This window comes from Trachurus trachurus (genome assembly GCF_905171665.1).
Source record: "Trachurus trachurus genome assembly, chromosome: 13".
Taxonomy (NCBI): Eukaryota; Metazoa; Chordata; class Actinopteri; order Carangiformes; family Carangidae; genus Trachurus; species Trachurus trachurus.
In genome coordinates this window covers 8,568,271-8,593,297 of record NC_139892.1, presented here as the reverse complement: position 1 = coordinate 8,593,297, position 25,027 = coordinate 8,568,271, and the positions used below count along the sequence as shown (strand labels likewise).

Below are 25,027 nucleotides of genomic sequence, written 5' to 3'. Positions count from 1 at the left end.
CCAGTGAACACAGCTCACACATCCTCTGTGGAGGAGGCAGAGTCTTAGGACTTGGGGGGAAGTCTCATCTATAACCCTGGCAGAGGTTGGTAGAGGTCAAGAACAGGGCCGGTTCTAGGCAGGCATATATGAGGGGGCAGTCAGAAATGTGAAGGAGGCATCATGTGAACACATCATGCTCCAGCACTTTTTTTTTCTCCGTGCTTATAGTAACTTCATTGAATTGGGTTGTTGGCTGTGTGTCCAACCCCAACCTGGAGAAGTGGATTGCACTTTGTCAGGCCTCTACCTTCAGACCTGTCCAACTAGGGGCTGGGGTGGCCAACCAGGGTCTTAGAGCCCAAATTTTTTACTGACGTAATGCAAAGAGCCACATTATATGGGGGGTTAGGGGTGCATATACCTGAAGATGCATTGCAAACCCAGAGGGGGCGAAAAAGGTGAGTAGCTAAACCCCTGTGGGGGGATCTGGGGGCATCTCCCCCAGAATATTTTTGTGATTTTAAAATGTGAGTGAAGCATTCTAGTGTAGGCTACTCTGAGAAGAGGTGGGCGGGGGGGGGGGTCTACTATGGTCAAGATTTCCAAACTGAAAGGTAGTCTTATGAATACAAAAAAAAAGAGAAAAAAAGAACAGAACATTTTAGAAAAGAACAGTGCTACTGCAGATAATTTTGTCAACTTGTAATATACACATTTTTTGAGTATATAAAAATGTGCTTTCTCAACTTCTAAAATTTGGATTTGAGGGGGCAAGACATTTATTTTCAAGAAGCTCCTTGGTTGCGAGGCGCCAGGTGTGGATGAGATGTTCCATTAGATTGACATGATTTGTGTCTTGTTCCCGGTTTATGTGCTGTTTTTTTGAAGTTCCATGTCTGGTCTTCCTGTACTTACCTCATGTGTCTCAGCTGTGTTTGATTGACTCATCTACGTCTCATTTCTCAGGTATTTGACCTTGGTGTATTCCCGTTGCCCTTTGTTGGTTGGTCTTTGTTTGTGTGACCAATGTTGTCTGGCCTGCCCTGAGTGGGTTTCGAACCTGGGTCTCCCGCACCGCGGGGTCAATGACCACTTGGCAAGTGGATTAGCACGTCTTTTATGGGAGAGTGAGTTTAACTTCAGTACCGCTAACTGCCACACGCCGTCACTTCTCCTTACTGGTACCTCGTGACTGTGACTAGACCCGCGGACCTCCGTTAAGCCTAGTTTATGCTTCCGCGTTGCTTCGACGGCGTACCTACGGCGTAGACCCGATGCCGTCGTTGAGCATGCAAAGTTCTGTGTTGAGGGAACGCGTTGCTTCCCGTCACAGTAAACAGTGGCAACTGAAAAACAAACGCTTTTATTGCAAATGTTGAAGCGCAGGCGAGACGTTTGCAGAGGTGGTCTGTCCAACCAGTCGAGGCTGAACGGGTGAATTTACCACACTGATGTTCTGAGCGAACCAATCACAGTCCTTGCGGTTTGTGTCGCGACGCATAGTCAGGATTCTTTGGAGGTGCACGTCAGTCTACGGCGTAGGGTCCGCGTAAGGGTCCGTGGCGATGGTGACGCAGAAGCATAAACCAGGCTTTACACTCACCCCCCTAAACTCACTCCACCCACGGCATCCGGGTCACGGCACCAATGTGACCGATGTTGTCTAACCTGCCTTGAGTGGGTTTCAAACCCGGGTCTCCCGCACCGCGAGCGACGATACTAACCGTTTCGCCAAGAGGTCAAGGACTACTTGGCAAGTGGGTTAGCACGTCTTTTATGGGAGAGTGAGTTTCACTTCTCCTCACTGGTACCTTGTGACTGTGACTATACCCGCGGACCTCCGTTACATTTGTACTCGGTGTTCCTGCATTCATTACATGTTTTCCTGCATTCATGCTCAGTGTTGCCTTTGTGTTCTTGACCACGTGTTAATTTGTGTTCCCTTGTTCAAAACCTACATCCTGACAGTAGGAACCAACCAAAATATGGATCCAGCAGACAAGCCACCTCCGCGAAAGATGACTCTTTGAATGTTTTGCGTATCAGGCAACTGAGACTGCTCAGAGGGAATCATCAGTCCCAGAATCGCTTTCTGGAAGGCCTTCCAGAAAGGATTTGCCACCCATCTACCCTGCCAAGCCCCAGCCTCGATCTCTCTGGCTAGGTCACAGCTTCAATCTTCTCCGGCTGGGTCACAGCCTTGATCCTCTTCCTCCTGACCCTTCTCTGGCTGCCCAATGGTGTCGGCCTCCAGAGGAGACCTACCAGTGACGAACACCCTCCTAGCTGGCCTCAGGTCCCCATGTTCTTGTTGTCCAGCCCTAGTAGTAGACCCTGTAGGGTGATCTCCAACAATCAGACAACTCAACAAGCAGAGGGCAGCTCACTTCAACCAACTGACCCTACTAAAGGGGGATGTAGAGAGGCCGAGCGTACACACAATATGCAGAGGGTGATATTATACACAGCTGCATTACATTAGGGTACAAGGCTCCAAATCAAATAGTCACAGGTAACTGGAAAGAGTCTACTCACATTAACCGACATGTTCATCTCCAAGAAGGAAGCAGTGATATAAGCACTGAGAGTGACTTCATCAGACACTCCTCCCTGTGGAGAAGAAGCATCATTCAGACATGATGATTATCATTATCAGTTATTACAGAGCTTTGAAAGAATTGCCATTTCACTGAAGAACAAAACATCACTCAGTGAAAGTTATTATTTTGAACCTCCTGATGTGATCTTCATGTTCTTTAGGGTCACATTGCGTCCGTCAGCTCACCTTCATTCTGTTGTTAAAGAGATTTCCTGACTTTTGGAAACAGCCATTTGTTTGTTGTTTACTCAGCAGCCAAGTCTTTGACTGTTGGATCTTTGCTGGGTCGATGTAGGTGAAAGACTGAGCTTTGGCAAAACATCTCATCACAAAAGCCGTCAGCCTGAAGAAATCATAACAAGGTTTTATAACGAGTGTCACAGTGTGACAGTAACCATGGACCAATAATTTTTTTATTTTGGCATTATGAATTATTGAAGAAAATTAATCAATTTAATGTATTTTCCACTTAAAATAGGACTTTTCTCACCAAGTGTTTCCTGCTCCTGTGCCAAATGTGCTGTAGGCACCGTCAATGTGTTTGTAGTTCAGCTGTCTCTGGTAGCCTGTGTAACAATCAACATGTTTATTCCAGCTGTGATCTGATAACTTTTGGAAACATAAAGTTCCTCATGAGAACCAATCTTTGAGTTTCTCTCTTTTTCTTCAACGTGTAGCTGACACAGACACTCACCACTGCTCAGGAAGTTGGTGGCCTTCTCCAGGATGGCTGGGGTCAGCTGCTGTGTGTTTTTCAGGTACTGGAGGATGTAGATGTTGGGAGCCAGGAGCGCCATGTTCTGCTCCCCACATCCATACGGCATCCGCAGCAGCCCATCCAGGTTCTTCAGGGCTCGGCCCAAGATGTCGCCTGCACAAAATCACTGACTCATTCAGACTGAACATGAAAACAAAACTGATTTTAAATCTCAAAGACACAGTGAGAATAGTTTACCCAGGACTGATAGTGAAGCACGGGCAGATCCATCAATCACATTCTCAGGGAGCTCTAAGTCTATTTCCTCTGTCAAAGCCTCTCCTGTGTACAGACGGAGAAGAGGAGCTCAAACAGCACTTTTTTTTTTTTTTTTGTACCAAAACAAAGACATCATTTAGAGAGAGATCATTTTACAGAGGATCATGACTGGAAGTAAAGACCAGTGCCATCAAAACTTGGTGTGGGCCAGTTCTTCCATAATATTTTATTGATGTAGGAAAATATGTATGAAAATATTCTCATTGGATTTTAGATACACATTGTAATCCACTCCTTATAACTAACAGCATCTGTCATTGGTTCAAATGTCTGGTCTAAACCAAACCCACCTTTAGGACAGAGCAGCCAGTTGTGAGTCTTTGTCAGCTCAGTTCCTTCAGCCTGAATGAGAAGGAGGGAGGGAACAGTGTGAGTTACCAACTCCTCCTCTTGAATCAATGCCACTACTACTACTACTACTACTACTACTACTACTACTACTACTAATAATAATGATAGGGCACCAACCTTTACAATGAGAGATCGTGTGACCACATCAATACGACCTCTGTCCGGCACACTCACGATCTCATTGCCACATGAAATGTCAGAGGCCACAGCCTCCGCAGACACAGTCACATTCACAGTGCCTAAAAAAAGATCACAAACCCAATAAATTAGTAAAGTTTTCTAACCAGGATTTCATAGACAGAGAAGTTAAGCTGCAGTTGAAGCAGATCCCTCATGGATGAACTCCTCACCCAGGACTGAAGGGGTCATGGTCCAGCTGAGGGTCTTGCGGTCATGGCCACACAAACAGGATTTGTACTGGTCATCAGAGAGTGGAGTGAGGGTGTAATCTAAGGAGGGTATTGGATTGACAGTGACCTGGTCAAGAGACACAACAGTATACTTAAAAAGTGAAGATATACAAAAAAAAAAAAAAGGTCAAAGAGATAAAGTGTCAAGATAAAAGTGGGAATGGACCAAATGGACACCACCATCACACACGTCAATTAAAAAAAATGTTTGCTCTTCAGAAAGAGAAAAATAACTTCTTCTTCCTTAAAGCAGATATCAGCTTCACGGCCGTTTCGGCTAATGCTGCGTTCAAGGCAGGCTTTTGAAACCGTAAGTTACAGCTTCAAGTCACAACTACGACTTGGTAGCGTTCCAGGTAACCCGTAGCTCGTGTTTTTACCATCCTGTTGTCTGTGAAAGTTCCCTATAACGGCCACTCGTAACTTCCGACCCGTGAACTCGTACCAGATCGAACTGGTATGACTTCACAGGAAGGAAAAACACAAAGTACGAGTTTCTTTGAACGCACCATGAGTTAGCAGCCCCCGCCCTTGTCAGGCATCAATTGGTCCTCGTGCTACGTCACCACATTCACGCGCATCCCTTGGCTGCACACACAGCCCTTCATGCCGTTCTCTCTCCTCATTGGATAACACTTGTATCCCACAAGGAAAATTTTCTCCTCGGGTTACAGCAGAGCAGAGTGACGGAGAGACTCGTGTTTAGGCTGAAATACTTCATGTAAGTGATTGCTGACGGAAAATAGGACTATTTAGGACTTATATTAACAAAAACATTCCACTGATATCTGCTTTAAATAAAAGCAGATCAAATCATCTGGTAGTTTATGGAGGAGGTCTATTTTACTTTACTTTGTGTTGCTTATTCTCCAAGTTAAAGGCACTTTGTGTTTCACTCAGCAGGAAAACTGTGATAGACATACAACCATGTGACGGCATGTTTGGGCTTCCCAAAGACCTGTGGAATATTGTTTAATCACCAGAGGTGGGAAGTACAAATACTTTTACCTAAACGCTGCCTGTGTGAAAACAACACTTTGTCTGTTTATTAATTGCTTTTAATTCATTTGGAACTGCTTCTGAACCGCCCATGCCTTGGCCGGACATCTCCCTCTCTTGTGTTTACCTGTGTGAAATTAATAGCAAAAATTCATTTTTACTTTTCACTTAAAGCAGATATCAGTGGAATGTTTTTGTTAATATAAGTCCTAAATAGTCCTATTTTCCGTCAGCAATCACTTACATGAAGTATTTCAGCCTAAACACGAGTCTCTCCGTCACTCTGCTCTGCTGTAACCCGAGGAGAAAATTTTCCTTGTGGGATACAAGTGTTATCCAATGAGGAGAGAGAACGGCATGAAGGGCTGTGTGTGCAGCCAAGGGATGCGCGTGAATGTGGTGACGTAGCACGAGGACCAATTGATGCCTGACAAGGGCGGGGGCTGCTAACTCATGGTGCGTTCAAAGAAACTCGTACTTTGTGTTTTTCCTTCCTGTGAAGTCATACCAGTTCGATCTGGTACGAGTTCACGGGTCGGAAGTTACGAGTGGCCGTTATAGGGAACTTTCACAGACAACAGGATGGTAAAAACACGAGCTACGGGTTACCTGGAACGCTACCAAGTCGTAGTTGTGACTTGAAGCTGTAACTTACGGTTTCAAAAGCCTGCCTTGAACGCAGCATTAGCCGAAACGGCCGTGAAGCTGATATCTGCTTTAAGTACATTTCTGAGCCTATACTCTCTTACTTTTAGTTGAGTAAAGGAGTTGAATCAGTACACCTTCTTTTACCAGAGTCTTGTTTACATGGTATCTGTACTTCTACTCAAGTACAGAATGTGAATAGCTCTGTTTACACAAATAATCACTACAGCAAATAAGTGCATCAATGTTGGATTTTATCTCGATAAATTCATCCACCACACGATACATTTCAACAAATTTGCTGACCTTGCTCATCAGAAGTCCAAATGTGTTCTTATTCATGTATGCATATTCATTACCATGATGCACTTGGAGAGGTAGTTGAAGACGGTGGCCTTCAGTTCAAAGTGCTCCCCCCTGATGATGGAGTAGGGCAGGGTGAGCTCCAGGAAGAAAGGCTGGAAGACGGTGATCTCTTTACGAGGCGCCAAGCCAAAACCCTGAGGGGACAAACAGAAAGCCTCTGTCTCCCAGGTGGTGATGGTGTCTGGGACCGTGATGGGAACGTCCTTTTCCCCAGTCTCTCTGGACAGACAGATACAAAAACACAGACACTTGTTGAAATTGAAAAAAAAGTGCTTTGACAGACACCAGATCAGTCACAGAAAAACAGTTCAGTACACCTGATGTGTATAGCTGTGGGCTGTTTTTAGAGTTCACTCTTAATTTGTAATTTGAAGTATTTTTCATGGCTTCATGGTTCAACTCAGATATAAACCGATCAGTTGCAACAATAACTGTAGCTGTATCAAATTATGTCCATGCACTAAACTAACTCTCCCCTTGGCAACAGAAACGCACCCCACTTCCACCAGGTCCCATATCCAGGTCTCTGGGAAGAAAGTGCGGACGGTCTCTATTATTGGAGGATCAGGATAGTTTGCGCCAATGCCTCCTGCATAGCCCCTTTCACCTGGGGAAGAAAACAGGAAGTCTTTTACCAGAGACAGAGGACAGCAGTGACACCACGAGCCAGCAATTCATTTGTTCACACTACTTCACACTACTCTGAAAAGCATGTGTGTATCTGTCTGTGGGGTGAAGCTGTGGAACAAGTTAACTGATGAGATCAAAAAAAGTAAAAATCTGGTGCAATTTAAAAATAAGTTAAAAATGTTCATTTTGGAAAGATACAGTCTTGAAGGTGGGGAATGATTTAAATGTAGGTAGGAATGATTTGACAAATGTTAAAGCAGTACTTAAAGCAGAAGTAAGTGATATATTTGTGTTAATATAAGTCTTAAATAGTTATATCTTCCGACAGCAATCACTTACATAGAGTGTTTGGACCGAAACACGGGTCTGTCAGTCCCTCTGCTCTGCTCTGAGCCGAGGAGAAAACATTTATCGTATCCTACAGTTTTTATCCAATGAGGAGAGAGAACGGCATGCAGGGCTGTGTGTGCAGCCAAGGGATGCCGTGAATGTGGTGACGTAGGGACGAGGACTGTTATGGTGCGTTCAAGGAAACTCGTAACTCATGTTTTTCCGACCTGTGAAGTCGTACCAGTTCGATCTGGTAGAAGGTTGAAAAGTTCCTTAGTGTTGGTTTAAATGTCTATTTTTTGCTTGTTATTTGCTGAGTATGTACATGTAGGTGTGTGTATATGTGTGTAGATCACATGTATGCTTGTTTGTTTATATAAAGGTACTGTATACATATATGGTGTAAAATATAACAGTATAAAATATGTCCTCTACCTGTTTAAAACATCACGCTTCATGCCGAGAAATCATCAGTTTATCATAAAGCGGCAACAGAAGAATGTATTTTGTGTGATGACGCTCTACTACGGACTACAAATCTGGTGTCCCACAAAAAATACGTCACCAACTGACGCGGGAAAGGGCGGCATTTGGTGTGTGACGTCACCTACGCGACTTGTAGTCTTTCTGGTTACGGATTCTACTGAATTTTATTTTACAATAGTTTTACAACAAACTGCTGATTTCTCGGCATGAAACGTGATGTTTTAAACAGGTAGAGGACATATTTTTTTCTCATGGCACAATTCAATCGGATCACGAAATAAAACTTTCAGTCCCGTTCATTTGTATGGCGAGTTTTTCAGAGTTGAGGTCCCATGGTGACCGTTACTTCCTGCTTCCGCTTAGGCTCTCTATAAGCTTGTAGCCCTGACCCTTTCGATCAGCCATGCAGCCCTGCTTTTAGAGGGATGTGTAACTGTTTTTTTGCGGTTCTATTTATTTATTCATTTTTTGCTGATCGAAATAAACTCAAACTCAAACTCAGAAAAAGATCAGTTACCTTGGGCACCTGGGGATCCTACATAGACCCTTTCACCTGGGGAAGAAAACAAGAAGTATTTTACCAGAGACAGAGGACAGAGGCAGTGACACCACGAACCAGCAATTCAGAAAAAGATCAGTTACCTCTGTGGTATGTGATTCCTCTGAACATGAGGCATGAAGGGTTCCGCATGATCAAGTTTGTCGCCATCTTCATACCTATTTTCTTGTTAATCCAACAACACATGACCAGAAAGGTCGGAGAGTTATACAGCGATAATATTGTGAGTACAACAAATAATTATATAAGTTCTTTATAAGTCACTGTCTTGGACGTACCTCAAACACTCTGTAAGCATCATCACTTCGAGAAGGATGATACGAAATGTACCTTCTTGGTCTCACATGCAAGCATTCAACGGGATCCTGCACCTCATATGGGGTATGAGATCCTTTGGTGACAGGCAGCAACATAAATATCTGTATAGAAAACAGGATTTCAAACTACAAAATGTTTCTCCCCCCATGTCAATCAACATGACAACATGAGCTCATCTTTAGATGTGAGGTGGACGAAGTATCAAACACCAACTTCTTATGGTTAAGTTGTACAGAGGGATATGAAGTGTATATAAAATGTACTATACAATTGGTAACAAAATACAACTGGAGAGAGAAAAAGCTAAAAAAAAATCTGAACAGATGGAAATCACAGCAGAGTAAACTGTAACCTCTGGGGGACTAATGATGTTTGTGCTTATGGAGGAAACTAAAACTTAAGGATGTGAGCCTCTGTTTTGTGGTCGACTGCAGCAGTTACCTTCTCAGTAGTCAGAGTCTTCCCCGGCTCCTTGATGAGGACGCTCTGGTCCACAGCGCTCACCCCACAAAGAGAGTTTGGTTGGGCCGTCAGCTGCATGGAGGTCTCCTCTCCTGGGACGGCTGAGGACGGAGAAAACTCCAGAGACACCTGAAAAACAAACGTCACCTGTAAGCAGTGTCCATGTGACATTAAAGGGATTCGCCAACATTCTGTCTTGCCTCACTCCCGAGTCCATGATAAGCAGATAGACACCATCCTTTCAACTGTGCGTGCAGTAACAAGGGAGATAAAGCCGTATCGCCCGTAATTAGCTTAGTGTATGGGTACTGTTAGCCTGCCTCCACCTGAAGTCATCAGAGACACTCTTCAGCAACTCTAAACGGAAACCGGCGGGCCGATCTTCGTCTCGAACTGACAAAACTCTCCGGTAAGGCATCTTGAGCGGTCAAATGCCGGTAACGGGACGAGATCGGTCAAAACGGAGGGTTCAAGCAAAGACGGTTTATTTTGGTTCAAGCTAGCTACATCGAGGGTAGGTTAGCTTCCTATTTCAAAGTAAAAGCACAAATTCTATCGTCATGGTTTTCTGTATGTAAAGGGAAACAGGTGTTTTATTTTGTGAAAGTAACCGGAAGTGCGTTTGTCACAACGGCTAGCTTGAGTAGCGCCAAATTCGTCCGAACAAAATTGTAAATAGCTGGTATTTAGACAAATTAACGACACACTGCTGATCTAAACGGCTACTTTCTCGCCTAAAAATGTTTGAAATGTCGATAAAGTGATATATTTACGGTGTTTAGAGCTAAAATGAAATCAGCTTATGACTGCTGATTTTGGCTTGGGTAGGAGGCAGGCTAACGCTACCTATGCACTTCCAGTGTTTGAGCTAAGCTAATTACGGGCGATACAGCTCTATCTCTGCACGCACAGTTGAAAGGATGGTGTCTATCTGCTTATCATGGACTCGGGAGTGAGGCAAGACATGAAAAAATGTTGGTGTATCCCTTTAACGTCCATTTCTTTACATGAGAGGCGGTGAATGGGTAAGACATGTTCCACACATTCACACTGGAGAACATGATAATGACTCAAACCCTTTACAGATGGGCTGATGATTAAATTAGAAAATCATGTGGACCTGTGTTGTGAAACTACTGTATAAACATGCCTTTCATGGGGGGCAACCGCCATTCCGACATACCACCGGTCCGACATAGGCCTCTAATTGTCTAAATGGCAACCCTTAATTTTCTATAAAATGTCCCATCATTCCGACAATTCTTGCCTCCTTTTTTCTTTTTTTAAACATCCTGCCTTTCCGACAATTCCTTTAATAGCATATTTTTTTCCCAAAAGATTTTGGACTGGTTGGGTTTAGGCAATGATGAAAGGAGTTGGAGTTTAGTAAAAAGACCAGGTAGAGGCTAGACAGGCAGACTAGTCCCTGTCTGCTGCATATTTACGCACAACCATGTGGGCATTCCTCTATCAGCATGTCAGTCACCTGTCACCTGTTGAGTAACACACATTTCCTTATATTGAAAGCCTTGTCCGAATGATGAGACGTTCACACGTCGGAATAGCGGTATGTTGGAATGGTGGGATGTCGGAATGACAGCATGTAACCGCCTTTAATACCAAGCAGTCAATTCAAGTTATTACAATTGTGAGAGAGACAGATGACCTGCAGGTCAGACTTGAACTTCATCCTGGGATTTAAAGGTCCAGTGTGTAATAATCGTCAAGGTTTATTGGCAAAATCTGAATATACTACCCATGAATATATTTGTATAAGTGTATAATTGCTATAAAATAAAATCAGTTTGGTTTTTGTAGCCTTATAATTATTCGTATACAGCAAAGGTCTTGCTTTAAGGAGTGTCGCCATCTTGCACCGCTATGTTTGTACGGCAGCCCGTACAGAAAGTCCATCCAGTCAGAGAGCGCGTTTCAAGGGTTTCACATTCATAAACCAATGAAGAAGGCGGCGGAGGAAACAGCAGACATACTGTAAAATGGTTTAGATCTTCACCTCATCGCTCCATGCTCCTGAAACACTCCCAGTCGTGGTAAACAAGTTTTTTTGTCCTCAGAGGCCACCGTCACTTTGCCGACGGGAGGTGTGAGTGCGGAGTGAGCGCTGCAAACTAGAATCTGAACGCTAGATATTTAAAGGGGAACTATGCAAGTCCACTCCCTTTTCTGCTGTTTGGTTACGCTCCTCTCGCCCATGTGTATTTGTTTACAACGAAGCTGGCGAAAAATCAATAAATGGAGCGGTGGATAACGTTACATAACATATACGATGTTACGGCGTGTGTGTTTGTGTAGTCTTGATCGTCATAAACAAAACATTACGGGTTACGGAGCGCGTTTGTGTCGCGGTGCCGCAGAGACGAGAGCTGGGACACCAGGGCGGCGACCGAGTAACTACACTGATGTTACAAGGTTGGTTTTCAGCCATGAGACGCCATGTGGAGGTAGCCTCGTAAACCAGCCTCTCGCGGAAATGCATTTCATTTCATTCCGAGGGAGAGTCTGGCCTCATCCCCCCTCTAAGCGTTTGGGGTGGGCAGGAGCTGGGCAGGAGTAGTAGCAAAGACGGTTTAATATCTTTGGTAGTAGTGTTGACAGACAACCCCATTCAGTCAATCAGCAAGTTGGTGTAGTGACGGGGCTTTGCACTAGTCGGTCCCTGATTGGCCAACGTGCTGTGTCAATCACAGCGGGCGACGCTGATTGGCTCGGCCTTCTGAGGGTTTCAGGCCAAACGCTTAGAATGGGGATGAGGCCAGACTCTCCCTCAGAATGAAATGAAATGCACTTCCGCGAGAAGCTGGTTTACGAGGCTAATGTGGAGGCAGAGAGCCTCCGTTGTCACAAGTCATGTAGTTAACAATCACAATTACTCCGGAGCTTTTTAATTAAGGTAAAAATGTAGCATAGCCACGGGAGAAATCCTGCTTAGTTCCTCTTTAAGTTATTGCTGTGCTGAGGACTGTAACTTGTACATTGTTCTGTATCAACAACTATCATACACTTTGATTTCACACCTTCATGTCTTGTTCTTCTTCTTACACTGACCTTGTGACCAAAGCATTTCTCTGTGGAGAAGTCGGCACGGTGGGCGATCACAATCTCACTGGGCAGGGCGGCGTAAGCCAGAACCTGGATTTCTGGTGTTGAGTCTGGACTCACGGTCAACTTAAAGGACACCTCGCCCTCATTCACTGAAACAACAAACCAACTGTTAGTTTCATTCAGACACCCTCATGCATTGATAACACAGCTGTTTAGACAACATCTGGCTATGACTGAACCCATTTCAGGGGTCACCTGAGTGGTGCTGTGGGGAGAACTTAAGGCGCCCATGAATTGGCTCAGGTGTTGAAGAAGGGTCGTATTTTTTTTTAACACAGGCTGGTGGTGTTTTTTTTTTTTGAATGTGTGTTTAATCTTTCAGTTTTTTATTAAGTATTAAATAGATTGACCTATCCAACCACAAGTGTTACCAAGTTTGATAAAAACTGCCAGAGCCAACAAGGAATACTACACCAGAGCCAAGAGTAGCCTACATAAAAAAAAATGGAGGGTGCATCAACAGCCAGGCTTTACTCACCTGGCTGGTCTTTAACTTCAATCTGTTTAAATCCTTGCATTACAATGGCTCCTCTAGATAGGACCTGGAGGATTTCAGAGAAGATCACACAAATGTATGTAAAAGTATAAAGTAATTCCATTTATCATCAGATCACAGCATCGTTGATCTTCACTTACCAGATACATCACGTGCACAGAGCCCTGTTTCTCTCCTACTACTGTGTATTGGATGACGATTTCCTCTTCTCTGTCACAGGGAAGTGGATCATCCTTCTTCTTCACCTCCAGGGAGCTGACTGATTTAGTATCGACAGTAGAAGCCTGGGCCAAGGACACTGTCAGATGTCCAGTCTCATAGAATGGAGTCCTATGACCTCTGTAGCCCAAGGTCGGTTCATTGTGAACCTTGGTTGCAGAAAAGAAACATTATAAATGAATCTCACGCTGGTTGAGATGGAGGAAGAACTTGGTCACTAGCTACGATAGTTGAACCTTGGTGACTCGCAGCATATTCAGAAACCATGGAATCTTACAGAGAGACGAACGTCGCCTTTGAAGCTTTCTGTGTTGAGTGAGAAACTGGCAACGCCGTTTCTGTCGGTGGTGAGGTTGTACAACAGACGTTTCGACGACCAGAGTCCCTCTAACAAGTAGAACTTCATGTCAGCAATGGGTGTGTTGTTGTGGTGAACTGATTTGATCTGTTGGACACACAGGAAGTAGAAGTTTTTTTTTATTTTGTTTTTTTATTTTGTTTTTTGATTAATGGCAAAATCAATAACTAAAACAGGTCCAAAAATACCAGGGGGGTAACACTACATCCTTATTATAAAGATGCCATTTTGTCCATTTTACAGCATATAGCTCTGTTTTAATCCATAGGCTGTAGGTCATTTGTTCCATTGATCATATTTCTTCAACAATGTCCAGCCAGTGGCTCAGTCCAGTTGGGTCCATTTTCATCCATTAAGAGATAGAATTCTAAAAAGGAATATGTCATCTTTACCCATTATTTCCTTTGGTATCAGTCTTAGATATGTTAACCGGGGATCATTAGGAATGTTATGTCCCAAAATGTTCACCTTGGCTCTTAGAAACTCATTCCAAAATGTCTGCTTTTGCATACATGACCTAAGTATATTACCCCTTTCCCACTGGCCAAAAAACCCGTTTAAACCCGCTAACAATCGGCTTTTGGTGGCAGTGGGAAAGGCGCACCGAGCCGCGTCGACCCGCGTTGACGCGGGTCAAACGACTCGGCAAGCGACGCGGGTTAAAATCGCCTTTAATCGGCTCGGCTCCGAACGGCTTGCAGTGGGAACGCCAGACCCGCGTCAACCCGCTAATTTACGTGATGACACTGAACGTTACGTGACGCTACGTCATCGCGCCGGTCGCGTCTCATATCACGTACCAAAACAAAGCTCTGCTCCGCTCTGCTCTCATCCGAGACTGGGATCAAAACATCAGAGAACACTGACCAAAAACGATAGAAAAAAAGAAAAGAAAAGAAGCGACAGTCTGTTTAACTGACGTGTTGTGCCGCGGACGTCCGTCATCCGGCCGCAGCAGACTCTCTGTCCTCCGCGGTCCTGGTGCTGCAGGTCAGCCAGCCAGAGAGTCTGCCTCGGCGGACGGACACTCCGCGGCGGGCGGCTGTGGCATGACTGTGTGTGTGTCTCTTGCACCGCGGATGAGAGCGGGGCGACTGGTTTATGCTCTGTCTGATCCCTCAGCGGGGGGTCAGACTCGGCTCATTTTGGTCAATGGGAAAGGGGCCAAATGCCGATTGTTAGCGGGTCGACCCGCATTTAAAAAACCCGCGTCGACCCGCTAATTTTAGTGGGAAAACGGCTTATGAGAGTGGTTGGCAGTCAAGTCTGATGTGTGCTGGGTATATGGAGTGCCAATTGACCCTTCGCCAACTCCTCCCACAAACGGCTATTGTCCAATCCTACGTTAGCAACCGTAACTATAGGCCTGGCAAGCTTTCCGCAGTGAGTCATTACGTTTGCTTTTGTGGACACATTTTGAGACTAGGACGAAAAACATTTGTTTGTAGAGAAGGATGTTGTTGTTGCTGCTGCTACTACGGCGGTGGCGGCGGCGGCAGCAGCAATATAGAGATGTTCAGATACGAGCTGACTTTTTTTTCGACTTGAGCAAGTGTAAATATGGGGATAACCATATGTTCACCTCCGAAATGACAGCTGTACTTTTAGGGCTTTTACCTGGGCTTTTAGGCGAGGGATCCTCCAGGCAGGGACTGCTTTCACTGACTGATACAGCGGTGGGAGAAAAAAAAACAGCAGCGAAAGCTGTATGTGGTTCACAATCGCCCAAAAACTTGCAGTTTGACAACGTTTCATGACCAGTGAGATGACCTAAGTCTTCGTGGGTTGATAGACGGTAAAATTACCGGTCCTTGCTGCTGCTCTGTACATTGTCCAGTCGTGTCGTTGAACAGATGTTTTATCCTCCTGCGCGAGTCACGTCACTGAAAACTATGAATGATCTTTGTGACTTGTTCTCTCTATTATCTCAGAACAGTTTATCCAGAAATTTGCTGATATTTCCTTTGAAATCGATACCAAATACTGCAAGGAGCATGGCTGGGAGTGAAAGCTTGCCCGCCGTAGCAACAGTAACCAAGGGGGCAGGGCTTACGCGAAGGGTCAATTAGACAACTCAACGTTAATTCCCCCCCCCCCCCATTCACTTACATTGTATTTCTTCCCTGTTGCTTCAGTAAACATCTATACAGTTTAGTGACAAGTTTTGAATTAATTTGCTTGTAAGCACCTCTGACAGCACGTTAGTCACATCATTCCCTTCCAATGAGATTTCCTACTTAAAGGAGTCATCACCCGGAAATCACATGTTTCCTTGTTATAACATGTATACTGGTGTTGGACCTCAGTGGAAACTTGCCTGAAAACCTGGGGTTTGAAAGTGGCTGAGTTTTTTCGTTTGGGCTCTTTGTTTAAGCCAGAGTAGTTCATGAGGCTGCACACCACCAAATTACGAGATTTTGATTCTGCTCCTACGGTGACGTCACCGTAGGAGACTGCTTTCATAAACACACCTCTCTTCCACCACCCCGACTTCTGCCGCGCCGCCATTACGTGTTGTTTTATTTCCCACTGTAGCGCTGTTATTTCGTCACTTTATTAAGTTTAAATAATTTTTCATGCGAGAAAGTAAGGGTTTAGATCCCGAATATGTGGTTAGTTTATCCAAATGACGGCTGTTTAGAAGTTTTCTCCGCGTTGGGAGAAGTGAAGCTCCAGCGAGCACCAGAGGAGCGGAGAAGTGACTGTCAGCAACCCGCCCTGCAGTGCTCGTTTAGCCGGCCGAACGACATCGTCATGCCGCCGGAGGAAACGGTCGTTAATTTATTAAGTTTTAATATTTTTTCGTGCGAGAAAGTAAGGGTTTAGATCCCCATTGTGCGGTTAGTTTATCCAAATGACGACTTAGAAGTTTGCTCCGCGTTGGGAGAAGAGAGGTGCAGCCAGCTGCAGCCAGCACCAGAGGAGCGGAGGAGTGACTCCTCAACCCGCCTGCAGTGCTCATTTAGCCGGCCGATAACAACGTCGTCATGCCGCCGGAGGAAACGATCGTTAATTTATTAAGTTTTAATATTTTTTCATGCGAGAAAGTAAGGGTTTAGATCCCCAATGTGCGGTTAGTTTATCCAAATGACGGCTTAGAAGTTTGCTTCGTGTTGGGAGAAGTGAAGCTCCAGCGAGGCAGAGGAGCGGAGAGTGACTCGTCAGCAACCCGCCTGCAGCTGCTCGTTAACCGGTCAAACTACGTTGTCATGCCCGCGGAGGAAACGGTTGTTAATTAACTTACCCACAGGTTTGTAGAGGTTTACCGCCGACTGGTTAAATTCTTTTTAGGAGGTAAATGTTGGTCTCATTGATGAAATCTAACAATTGTGGCAGTCGTAGTTTGTTTGAATGAAAAGTGAAACTTCACACAGAGCAGCAGCAGCTCTGCCCCGGGGCTCTGTAGCCTACGTACAGAAATCACCACATTTGCATCAATAAATACATGTTTTACAATGAACCGATTCAATTTTGTTTTATTTTATGAAGTTATATAGCATGGTTGCGGTATAGAGAGCAGCATAGTATGCGGTTTCCAATACTGCCTGCATGTAACCCACTGGGCCAGCCACCATTCCGGCTCTGTCCTTCCTGCGTCCAATCAATGCGCGCCTCATTACATATTAATACAATAAACATCCGGACCAGTCAAAACCTCGTGCTTACTCTCACGAGAGAAAGTTGCCGTATGAAAAAGTGTCAGAACAAGCTCTATGTTTGAATTTAAAAAAAAAAAATGTTTCCAATAAGTTTTAAGAACTGATTCAAAGCTATTTAACTCATTGAGTGCCAACCACGTAATTTCTCGTTTTTCGTTCCCATGCGTTGAGTGCCGAAAACGTAATTTTACGTTTTTTGCTTTTTTTTTAAATTATGAAAATAGACACTTTAATACACATTATATGTAAATTTGGGGACTCTACGACGAGGAGAACTGAAATAGATGACGATCAAAGTCACATGACAGCTCATGATCTGGAAGTTTTTATCATAACCCGGCTTCTGCAAACGAGTTCTGCATGCAGATGCAGCGCAGCTGCTCTGCTCTCACCCGCGCTGCTGCTCCAGCTGCTCGAGCTGCTCGGAGCTGAACCAGGAAGCTCTCAGCCGACAGTCCGCCCGGTCTTCAGCTGGAGCAACACCGTGTCCTCCCCAAAGTCCTCCCGCGGTAAAATCTGATGGTCTCTGGACCAAAGCAGACCGCCGTCACCGACCCGTACCACAGAAGGACCGCGACCACCGGCGGGACCGGTCTTCCCGAGCCGCGGTGGCCGACTGACCCTCACGCTCCGCGGGGAGAAGCTGTGACACGGCACGGTGCGTCTGTGTTATTGTTGTTTAGTGGCGCCCCCCCCGCCCCCGATGGTGGTTTTGTGAATAGAACAACAACTGTTGTATATATTTATCTTATACGAGCCCTTTGATCCAGAAATGCGAGTGTCAGAAGAGCGACAGACACAAACAGCGCACCTTTCATAAAAGACGCTGTATCTCCTTTTCTAGAAAAAAAGGAGGGATTTTGGTGAAACCCAGCCATGTTTAGCTTGACTTTTCTCAGGAACAGAGGCACGTAGAAACAAACGGTTTGTGGCCACTTGAAGCATTAAGGTAAACCTTTCAATTGAGCCACAGTATGTGTTGGTGGCAATAATATAGAATACACTGTGGCTCTACATAAAAAGTCAAAAATGGTCTAAATTGCCGGTACACTTGACTAAAACTTTGGAAAGGAGCGCGGCACTCAATGAGTTAAGGGGGATTGGATACATAAGAAACCAGGTGATGACTCCTTTAACTTCTGTATCGTAGAGATGTCTTAATTGTAAATATCTGTATGGATGTCAACTTTCCAATCCAAACTCATTTTTGAGTTGTCTAAATCAGTCATTCCCAAACTGTGGGCCGCGGCCCCCTGGTGGGCCGCAACGGTATTGCAAGTGGGCCGCCAAATCATTTTCAAAATAGTATGATTTTTGTGGAAACATTAAAAATATATATATTATATGTAATAGGCCTGGGCGATAAAACAATCTCCAATCTGGACCGCGATTACGATTATCGGCTATGGACATTGATCACATGGCAGAAATAATTATGCGACAGCAGCCTGTCAGTCTGCCGTCGGGGCTGTGAACGCGCTCGAGCGAGTAGAGCGAGTATTTTACTCACACCCGGTGTGAACGCTGTCGTTTGAGCTGCAGCAGCTAAAGCTAAAGTGAAGAAGGAAACGGTGAAAGTTGGAAAAGAGTGGAAGTGGAGCAACTAGAAGTGGAAACTAAAGTGACGAACGTGTGGAGCGGTTCAGTCCGACCCGCCGTCCATTCGCCTGTGTCGGGTCGTCATGCGTTTTAAGCCTCGAACCGGCGACCCAGCAAAGTACCGTAGGCTACGCCTGCTTTCATTAGTGTCGGAGGCGGAGGGTTGAGTGTCCAGTAGAGCAGCGGGCCAATGAGGAGGCAGAGGAGGCTCCAGCAGCTTCATGTTGCTGCTGTGAGGAGCAGCGTGCAGTCAGAGCAACGCGATGATACTCCGGTAAGAAAGTGGAGGAAAAAACTCCGACTTTGGAAACACGGAGCTGCTCGTGTCGTTTATTCTGCGGTAACCCGTTTCATACTGTATGCTGACTGGTCAACGGCGTGAAGAACAGGCTCTTGTAGGCTAGATACAGGGTTTGTGTGTGTATGTCAGCGCTGTATACAGACACGCCCACACACGGGAGCGTCGGCAGTGAAGTGAAACAATAACCTGCTGATCACCTGAGCTGACGTGAGCTTTGAGTCAGAGCACTAAAACTTTCAGAGTAAAAAAGCTAAATATTCATCAAGATCCATAGAAGGAGATCCTATTTTACCAAAATAACAGTAGTAGATGTAGCCTACAGCTGCCTATCCCTCTCACTGCAGGTAGCCTAGTCCTAACTAATGCAGTCTAACATTGAACAGAGAGGCATGAACGTCTTTATAATGAAAATATTATAATACAAAAAATATGATAAAAAAATAAATAAAATAGGCCTATTAATATTCTTTAAAATGAAATGGACAGAATGGTGTTTCTGGAGAGTTATAGGAAAACAACAACAATGTAAATCAAACCAAACTGTGGTCCGTCTCACTCTCAGTGAACATGAAAGTGAACTCATGTCATCCTCCCAAACTGAAGCCTTCTCTGTTATTCAGGATTTAGTCAGGATGCTCCTCCAACTGGCAGCATCAGCTGTGTTACAGTAGTGACTGTGGAGCTTCCTACATGCCCCCTGCTTTCAGTTCAGTCCTCAATCTTTATCATTCAATTAAAAAAAAAAAAAAAAAGCTCTGAGAATGCATCATATTTGGTCGATTTAGAGATGAAGGTGGGCCTCGAAAATTTTTTAGATTGTCAAGTGGGCCCTGAGTTGGAAAAGTTTGGGAACCCCTGGTCTAAATGATTTAAGATCTTGCTTATGTATAAGTGTACATGTAGCTGTTATTCCCTTGTCTCTCCACTTTTCAAAATTCTTTTCAAAACACTCCTGGTCTGCCAGGAGGCCAGATCAACAGTTCAATACCATATTTCAAATGTTTTTCTCATAATTTTCACCCTCAAAATCCATATGTTCTTTTCCACTTGATCATGACTGTGAAGGAATGCGACCCAGGCTCCTTTCAATGTCCTTCCATCTGGTTTGATAACTTGGAGAGCACCAATATGCAATGTATCTAATCTGTGCAGCATAATAGTATTGTTGAAAATCTGGCAACACCAATCCTCCATTTTCTTTGTCTAGTTGAAGGGTCTTGAGTCTTACCCTGGGCCTGGCTTCCGCCCATATGAGCCTTAATCTGGTATTCTAACTGGGAGGGATAGAAAAATATATAACAACCTCGGCAAGAGGTTCATCTTGATCACATCAATTCTTGAATTTAAATCCAATACTAGTGTTGACCACTTTGCCACATATCTTTGTATTATATTGTTTATTAGTTTGTCTTGTAAATTCTGTCAAATTCCTGAGTTATTATCACTACTCAGTATTTTATTGACTTACCATTTAAAAGTGTTTGACATATTCAATTTGTAGCTGGACATCAATTCACATTCTTACACAATTTCTACTAATTTGGTAAACATTGTATTTAGGTCCTACAGGAATTCTTAGTAGGAGTAGGTGTTACAGTCTCTAATGATTCAACTCGATGCTTAGCTGGGTTGGGTTGAGCTTGGTGATGACCACTTAGTGATGTTTGTTCCACTGTGGCACATCTTCAGTGGTGTACCCCAAGGAAGGTTAATTATATCGTCAACATAGACCTGTCTTGTGCTATATTGGATATATGAATAGATTATAATCTACATTCAGAATCAAGGACAAATACTTTTACTTACTTTCCCCTCTAGATTCACTCCTTGGTGATAAATCTTGGGTGTGTCAATGAAGGACAGCTTTCCAATAGCATATGTAATCTCGATCCTCTTCTCCTGCAGGCGTGAAACACCTACACAAGAAGTCTCCATGTTATAACACTGTGTGTGCCATATTGTTATGATACTTGATAATACAAAAACTATAATAGAGTAAGACTTGCCTGTCCCTTCCTCTTCCATTGTGGCTTTGACGTGCAGGTGATCTCGCACTGGTTTTTCTGTTATATTTGTGAAAGTCGACATCGGAATAGTAAAAGTGGCACAGATGTTTCTGTCCATCTAAGAATCAGAATAAAATAAGATTAGATAAAAAAAAAACATCAAAACTTGCACAGAAAAAACACAGAACATTTTCAAGGCCGTGAATTAAATCAAATGCATTCAGAGCAAAAACAGACACACAATACTTTGGTATTCAGAAACAATGAGGGTGATTTCTGTAACCACATCAACGGCCAAAGAGGCAGGAGTTTAAAAATGGTAACTCCTTTAACTATTCACATGACTATGTTGTTAACTTATTAACATTTCCTACTGTAGGTTCACTACTACATTGGTGGCCTAACATTACAAAAACAGGTCTGAAACAAAGATGTACCATAATGGACAGACGGAAAAGAAATTCTCTGATAATCATGTGTATGATTCTATTTTTAATGTGTTGATATGATCGTGTATGTGTTTGTGGGATGAGAGTATGGCGTGAAATGAATGATGTCACCTAAATGTACATGTAGACATAATATAATGAGAATATGAATGGAAAACAAAAACTTTATTTATGCAATCAATGTAGTAATATAGCTTATGACAAAAAATGAGAACATAAACAATTATATATTATTATATCTCAAAATTATTGTGATTGTTGTATAATAAAATTTAAGTTTATTCCTTTAACATAGCAAACTGAAGAGTGAGAGGAGGTTTATTCCAGTAAATTTGAGTTTAATTACTATTTCCATATTTTCATGCTCCTCCTGACAAGATACAACAATATTTAGTATCTTTTCTGATGTGGTGTTATATGTGTCCGGTCTGTGACATGTATGGCACATATGCTTTCTGTATGGACAGATGGTCTACCTCGACAAGAACCTTGGTTCTCAGTGCAGGCATTGTACCTGCTTTGTCTCCTTGAAGCATGGCGCTGGCATCTCAATGACTCCTGGTCCTGAGATGACCCAATGGTGAATGTTGCGCTCAAGAGGACGGCACAACTCAACTTCAACATTACCTGGCACAGGCTGTCCATATGTGTACCTAATTGGATAAAAAAACAAAAAAACATGTGATTTTTCAAGAGGAGTCATGCGGCAAATTGGATGCACATTATTTAAGAGTGTGTTTAAGTAGCCTCTATATTTTATAGAACAAACAAACCAACTGCTCAGTGATGGCTGTCAGAGCCTGAAAACGATATGGGAGAGGGACCTGGGATGTCTGATGGATGAGGAGGAATGGATGAGAATCATATCTAACAAGGGGAAATTAATTAGGGAAGCTAAAGGGAAATTTACACAATACAAAATAACACATAGGTACTACTGGACTCCACAAAGACTAAATAGAGCCGGCATAATGAACAATAACTTGTGTTGGAAATGCCAGAAAGACATAGGTACTCTGTTACATTGTATCTGGGAGTGCCCTGTCATTCAGCCTTTTTGGAAAACAGTCCTGGACAATTTGAGCAAATGGCTGGGAAGTGACATACCCTTATCTCCCAGGTTATGTCTATTAGGAGACAGAAGCCAAATAGTAAACATATCAAGTGGAGAGTTCTCTGTAATCATGGCAGGGACTACGACGGCTGCCAGGGCAATACTTAAACTGTGGAAAACACCTAAAGCCCCTGAACTAAAAGAGTGGATAAACATCATGGTTAAAACAGCTTTGTGGTGACTATTCAAAAAACAAAACTTGTCACCTGATGGTGGTTTGGGATGGTTCTTAACTCGATTCCAGAGTGAATAAAAAGAAAGGTTGCGAAGGTTATGATGTCTTTGGGTGAGGTTCCCGTTTATTTCAACAAAAAGGATAAGGCAAGTTGACAAACAAAAAGCTTCTATTGATTCTCTGGCTGTCGTGTAAAAACTGTGTCTCTCCCACCACCACTCAACTCAAACTAATCAGCTCTCCTGATCTCCAACAGCTGGGGCAGCTGCTGGGGTAAAAGAAAGGAACTGAAACAATACTGCACCCTTGTGGCAAAGTAAATACCTACACAACATAAAAAGTGGCTCCTACACACCGGCCCCATAATTGTGTTGGTGTGCACTACAATTATATAAACATATTTCAAAAAGGAGCCAAAAAGAGTGTGTGTGTGTGCAAATCTTCTTCGTCTTCTTCTTTCAGAAGTCAGTGTCCATAAATCAAATCTTCTTTCTTTCATAAGTCAATCCATAAATCAAATCTTCTTTCTTTCAGAAGTCAATCCATATTTTAGTCTTTAATACAATCTTTATGTTTCCAATAGCATGCAGAGCTTGGTGACAGGCCTCTCCAGAAAGCCTGTTTTGGTCTTCAGCTGAACTGACCGGACAACACCTCTCCTGTCTGGAAAGGTTTTGGTCACTTTACCCATCAGCCATGAACTTCTTGGAGCAGAAGGGTCCATGATAACAACAACGTCGTCCACAGAAAAATTCCTTCGTGGCTTTGTCCACTTTTGTCTTTCTTGGAGCAGTGGAAGATACTCCCTTACCCACCGCTTCCAAAATAAATCTGACAGATACTGTACCTGTCTCCATCTTCGTTTGATGTATATATCACTATCATCAAAAAGTCCAGGAGGAAGAAGGGGTTTGGCCTTCAACAGAAGAATGTGGTTGGGTGTAAGTGTTTCCAGGTCATTAGGGTCATCGGATAGTTTGGTTATTGGGCGACTGTTGAGAATGGCTTCAATTTCACAAAGAATAGTGCAAAAGCTCTCATCATCCATGGTTTGCTGTTTGACAATGGAATACAGCACCTTTCTTATGAGGCGAATGATCCGCTCCCATGTTCCACCGTAGTGAGATCCAGCAGGAGGGTTGAATGTCCATGCTATTCCTCTTTTTGCCAAAGCACTTTGAATTTTGTTGTGATCCAGGGCTCTAAGAGCTTCCCTTAGCTCTCTTTCAGCTCCAACAAAATTGGTGCCGTTGTCTGACCTGAGGTTGGAGATTTGCCCACGTCGACACATGAACCGTCGGATGGCATTTATGCATGAATCTGTTGTTAGTGAGTGGGCTGCTTCAAGGTGTACTGCCCGGCTGGTCATGCATGTGAAGATTACGCCATACCTTTTGACCATGCTGCGACCTCTTTTGATGTCAATAGGGCCGAAATAATCCACGCCTGTATTAGTAAACGGTGGCAAGTCTGGCAGGAGTCTTTCAGCTGGAAGGTCAGACATTTTCTGTTCTCCAACTCTCCCTTGAAGACGACGACAGGTAACACAATCAGCAATGATTTTCCTGCAGGCTGAGTTTGCATTTGTTATCCAGTAGGTTTTGCGAAGTGTAGATATCATATGATTACGTCCAGCGTGACCCACTTGCTTGTGAATATGTTGTAAGATAAGTTTGGATATATGTTGATCTTTAGACAGAATTATTGGATGTTTTACTGTTTCAGGCATGGATGCTTTTCTCAGGCGGCCTCCTACTCTCAACAGCCCATCTTGGAGTATGGGATCCAACCTGTAGATGTCACTGTTGGTTGGCACAGATGATGCTCCTTTCTCCAAGAGGGAGATTTCCCTGTGAAATCTTTGCTGTTGGCAGAGGCGTGCAATTTCCAGTTCTGCATTATGTAAGTCATCCCGTGTCAATGGTTGAACATTTATCTTTGCTTTGTGTTGATGTCCTTTGTTGCATGTTTTACCTTTTTTCCTTAGCTGTTGAAGCAGGTCTTTAAACTTCAAAAACCAGGCGACTGAAGTTTTGAGTTTTTCCCAGTCTGAAAAATAGGTCAGAAGCTTGTTCATAGTATTGGATGCATCATCAACAACACAAGCATTAACTGTGAGGTCTTGTTTGACCTCGGGGTCATCCAAGCTGACGGCAGGTTTGTTTACCTCCTGTTTTGGCCAGGTCCTTTCCTCAGTCAGCAGAAACTCTGGTCCTTTGAGCCAACGTTCACATTTCAGAAAATCATCAGCTGACAGTCCTCTTGAAGCCTCATCAGCGGGGTTCTGTTTAGAGCCTATGTACCTCCACTGGGCCACCTCTGTTGCTTCTTTTATGACAGCCACTCTGTTCGCTA

General features: G+C 43.8%; 1 protein-coding gene across 1 annotated transcript in view; it reads right to left on the bottom strand.

The window, feature by feature from the left end:
* LOC310995771 (alpha-2-macroglobulin-like) overlaps window positions 1–25,027 on the bottom strand; it is a 41,064-nt gene that overhangs the window by 2,293 nt on the left and 13,744 nt on the right. The window contains exons 8-28 of the mRNA XM_083984895.1: window positions 21,898–22,036; window positions 20,935–21,052; window positions 20,735–20,844; window positions 13,289–13,456; window positions 12,933–13,160; window positions 12,775–12,838; window positions 12,240–12,385; window positions 9,153–9,302; window positions 8,672–8,812; window positions 8,477–8,558; window positions 8,352–8,387; window positions 6,884–6,995; window positions 6,382–6,607; window positions 4,319–4,445; window positions 4,086–4,207; window positions 3,908–3,959; window positions 3,537–3,620; window positions 3,276–3,452; window positions 3,072–3,147; window positions 2,768–2,924; window positions 2,518–2,592 (exon numbers count right to left, since the gene is read on the bottom strand). Of these exons, the coding sequence (XP_083841021.1) occupies window positions 2,518–2,592; window positions 2,768–2,924; window positions 3,072–3,147; window positions 3,276–3,452; window positions 3,537–3,620; window positions 3,908–3,959; window positions 4,086–4,207; window positions 4,319–4,445; window positions 6,382–6,607; window positions 6,884–6,995; window positions 8,352–8,387; window positions 8,477–8,558; window positions 8,672–8,812; window positions 9,153–9,302; window positions 12,240–12,385; window positions 12,775–12,838; window positions 12,933–13,160; window positions 13,289–13,456; window positions 20,735–20,844; window positions 20,935–21,052; window positions 21,898–22,036 (2,590 nt within the window). The remainder of the gene's footprint in view (window positions 1–2,517; window positions 2,593–2,767; window positions 2,925–3,071; window positions 3,148–3,275; window positions 3,453–3,536; window positions 3,621–3,907; window positions 3,960–4,085; window positions 4,208–4,318; window positions 4,446–6,381; window positions 6,608–6,883; window positions 6,996–8,351; window positions 8,388–8,476; window positions 8,559–8,671; window positions 8,813–9,152; window positions 9,303–12,239; window positions 12,386–12,774; window positions 12,839–12,932; window positions 13,161–13,288; window positions 13,457–20,734; window positions 20,845–20,934; window positions 21,053–21,897; window positions 22,037–25,027) is intronic.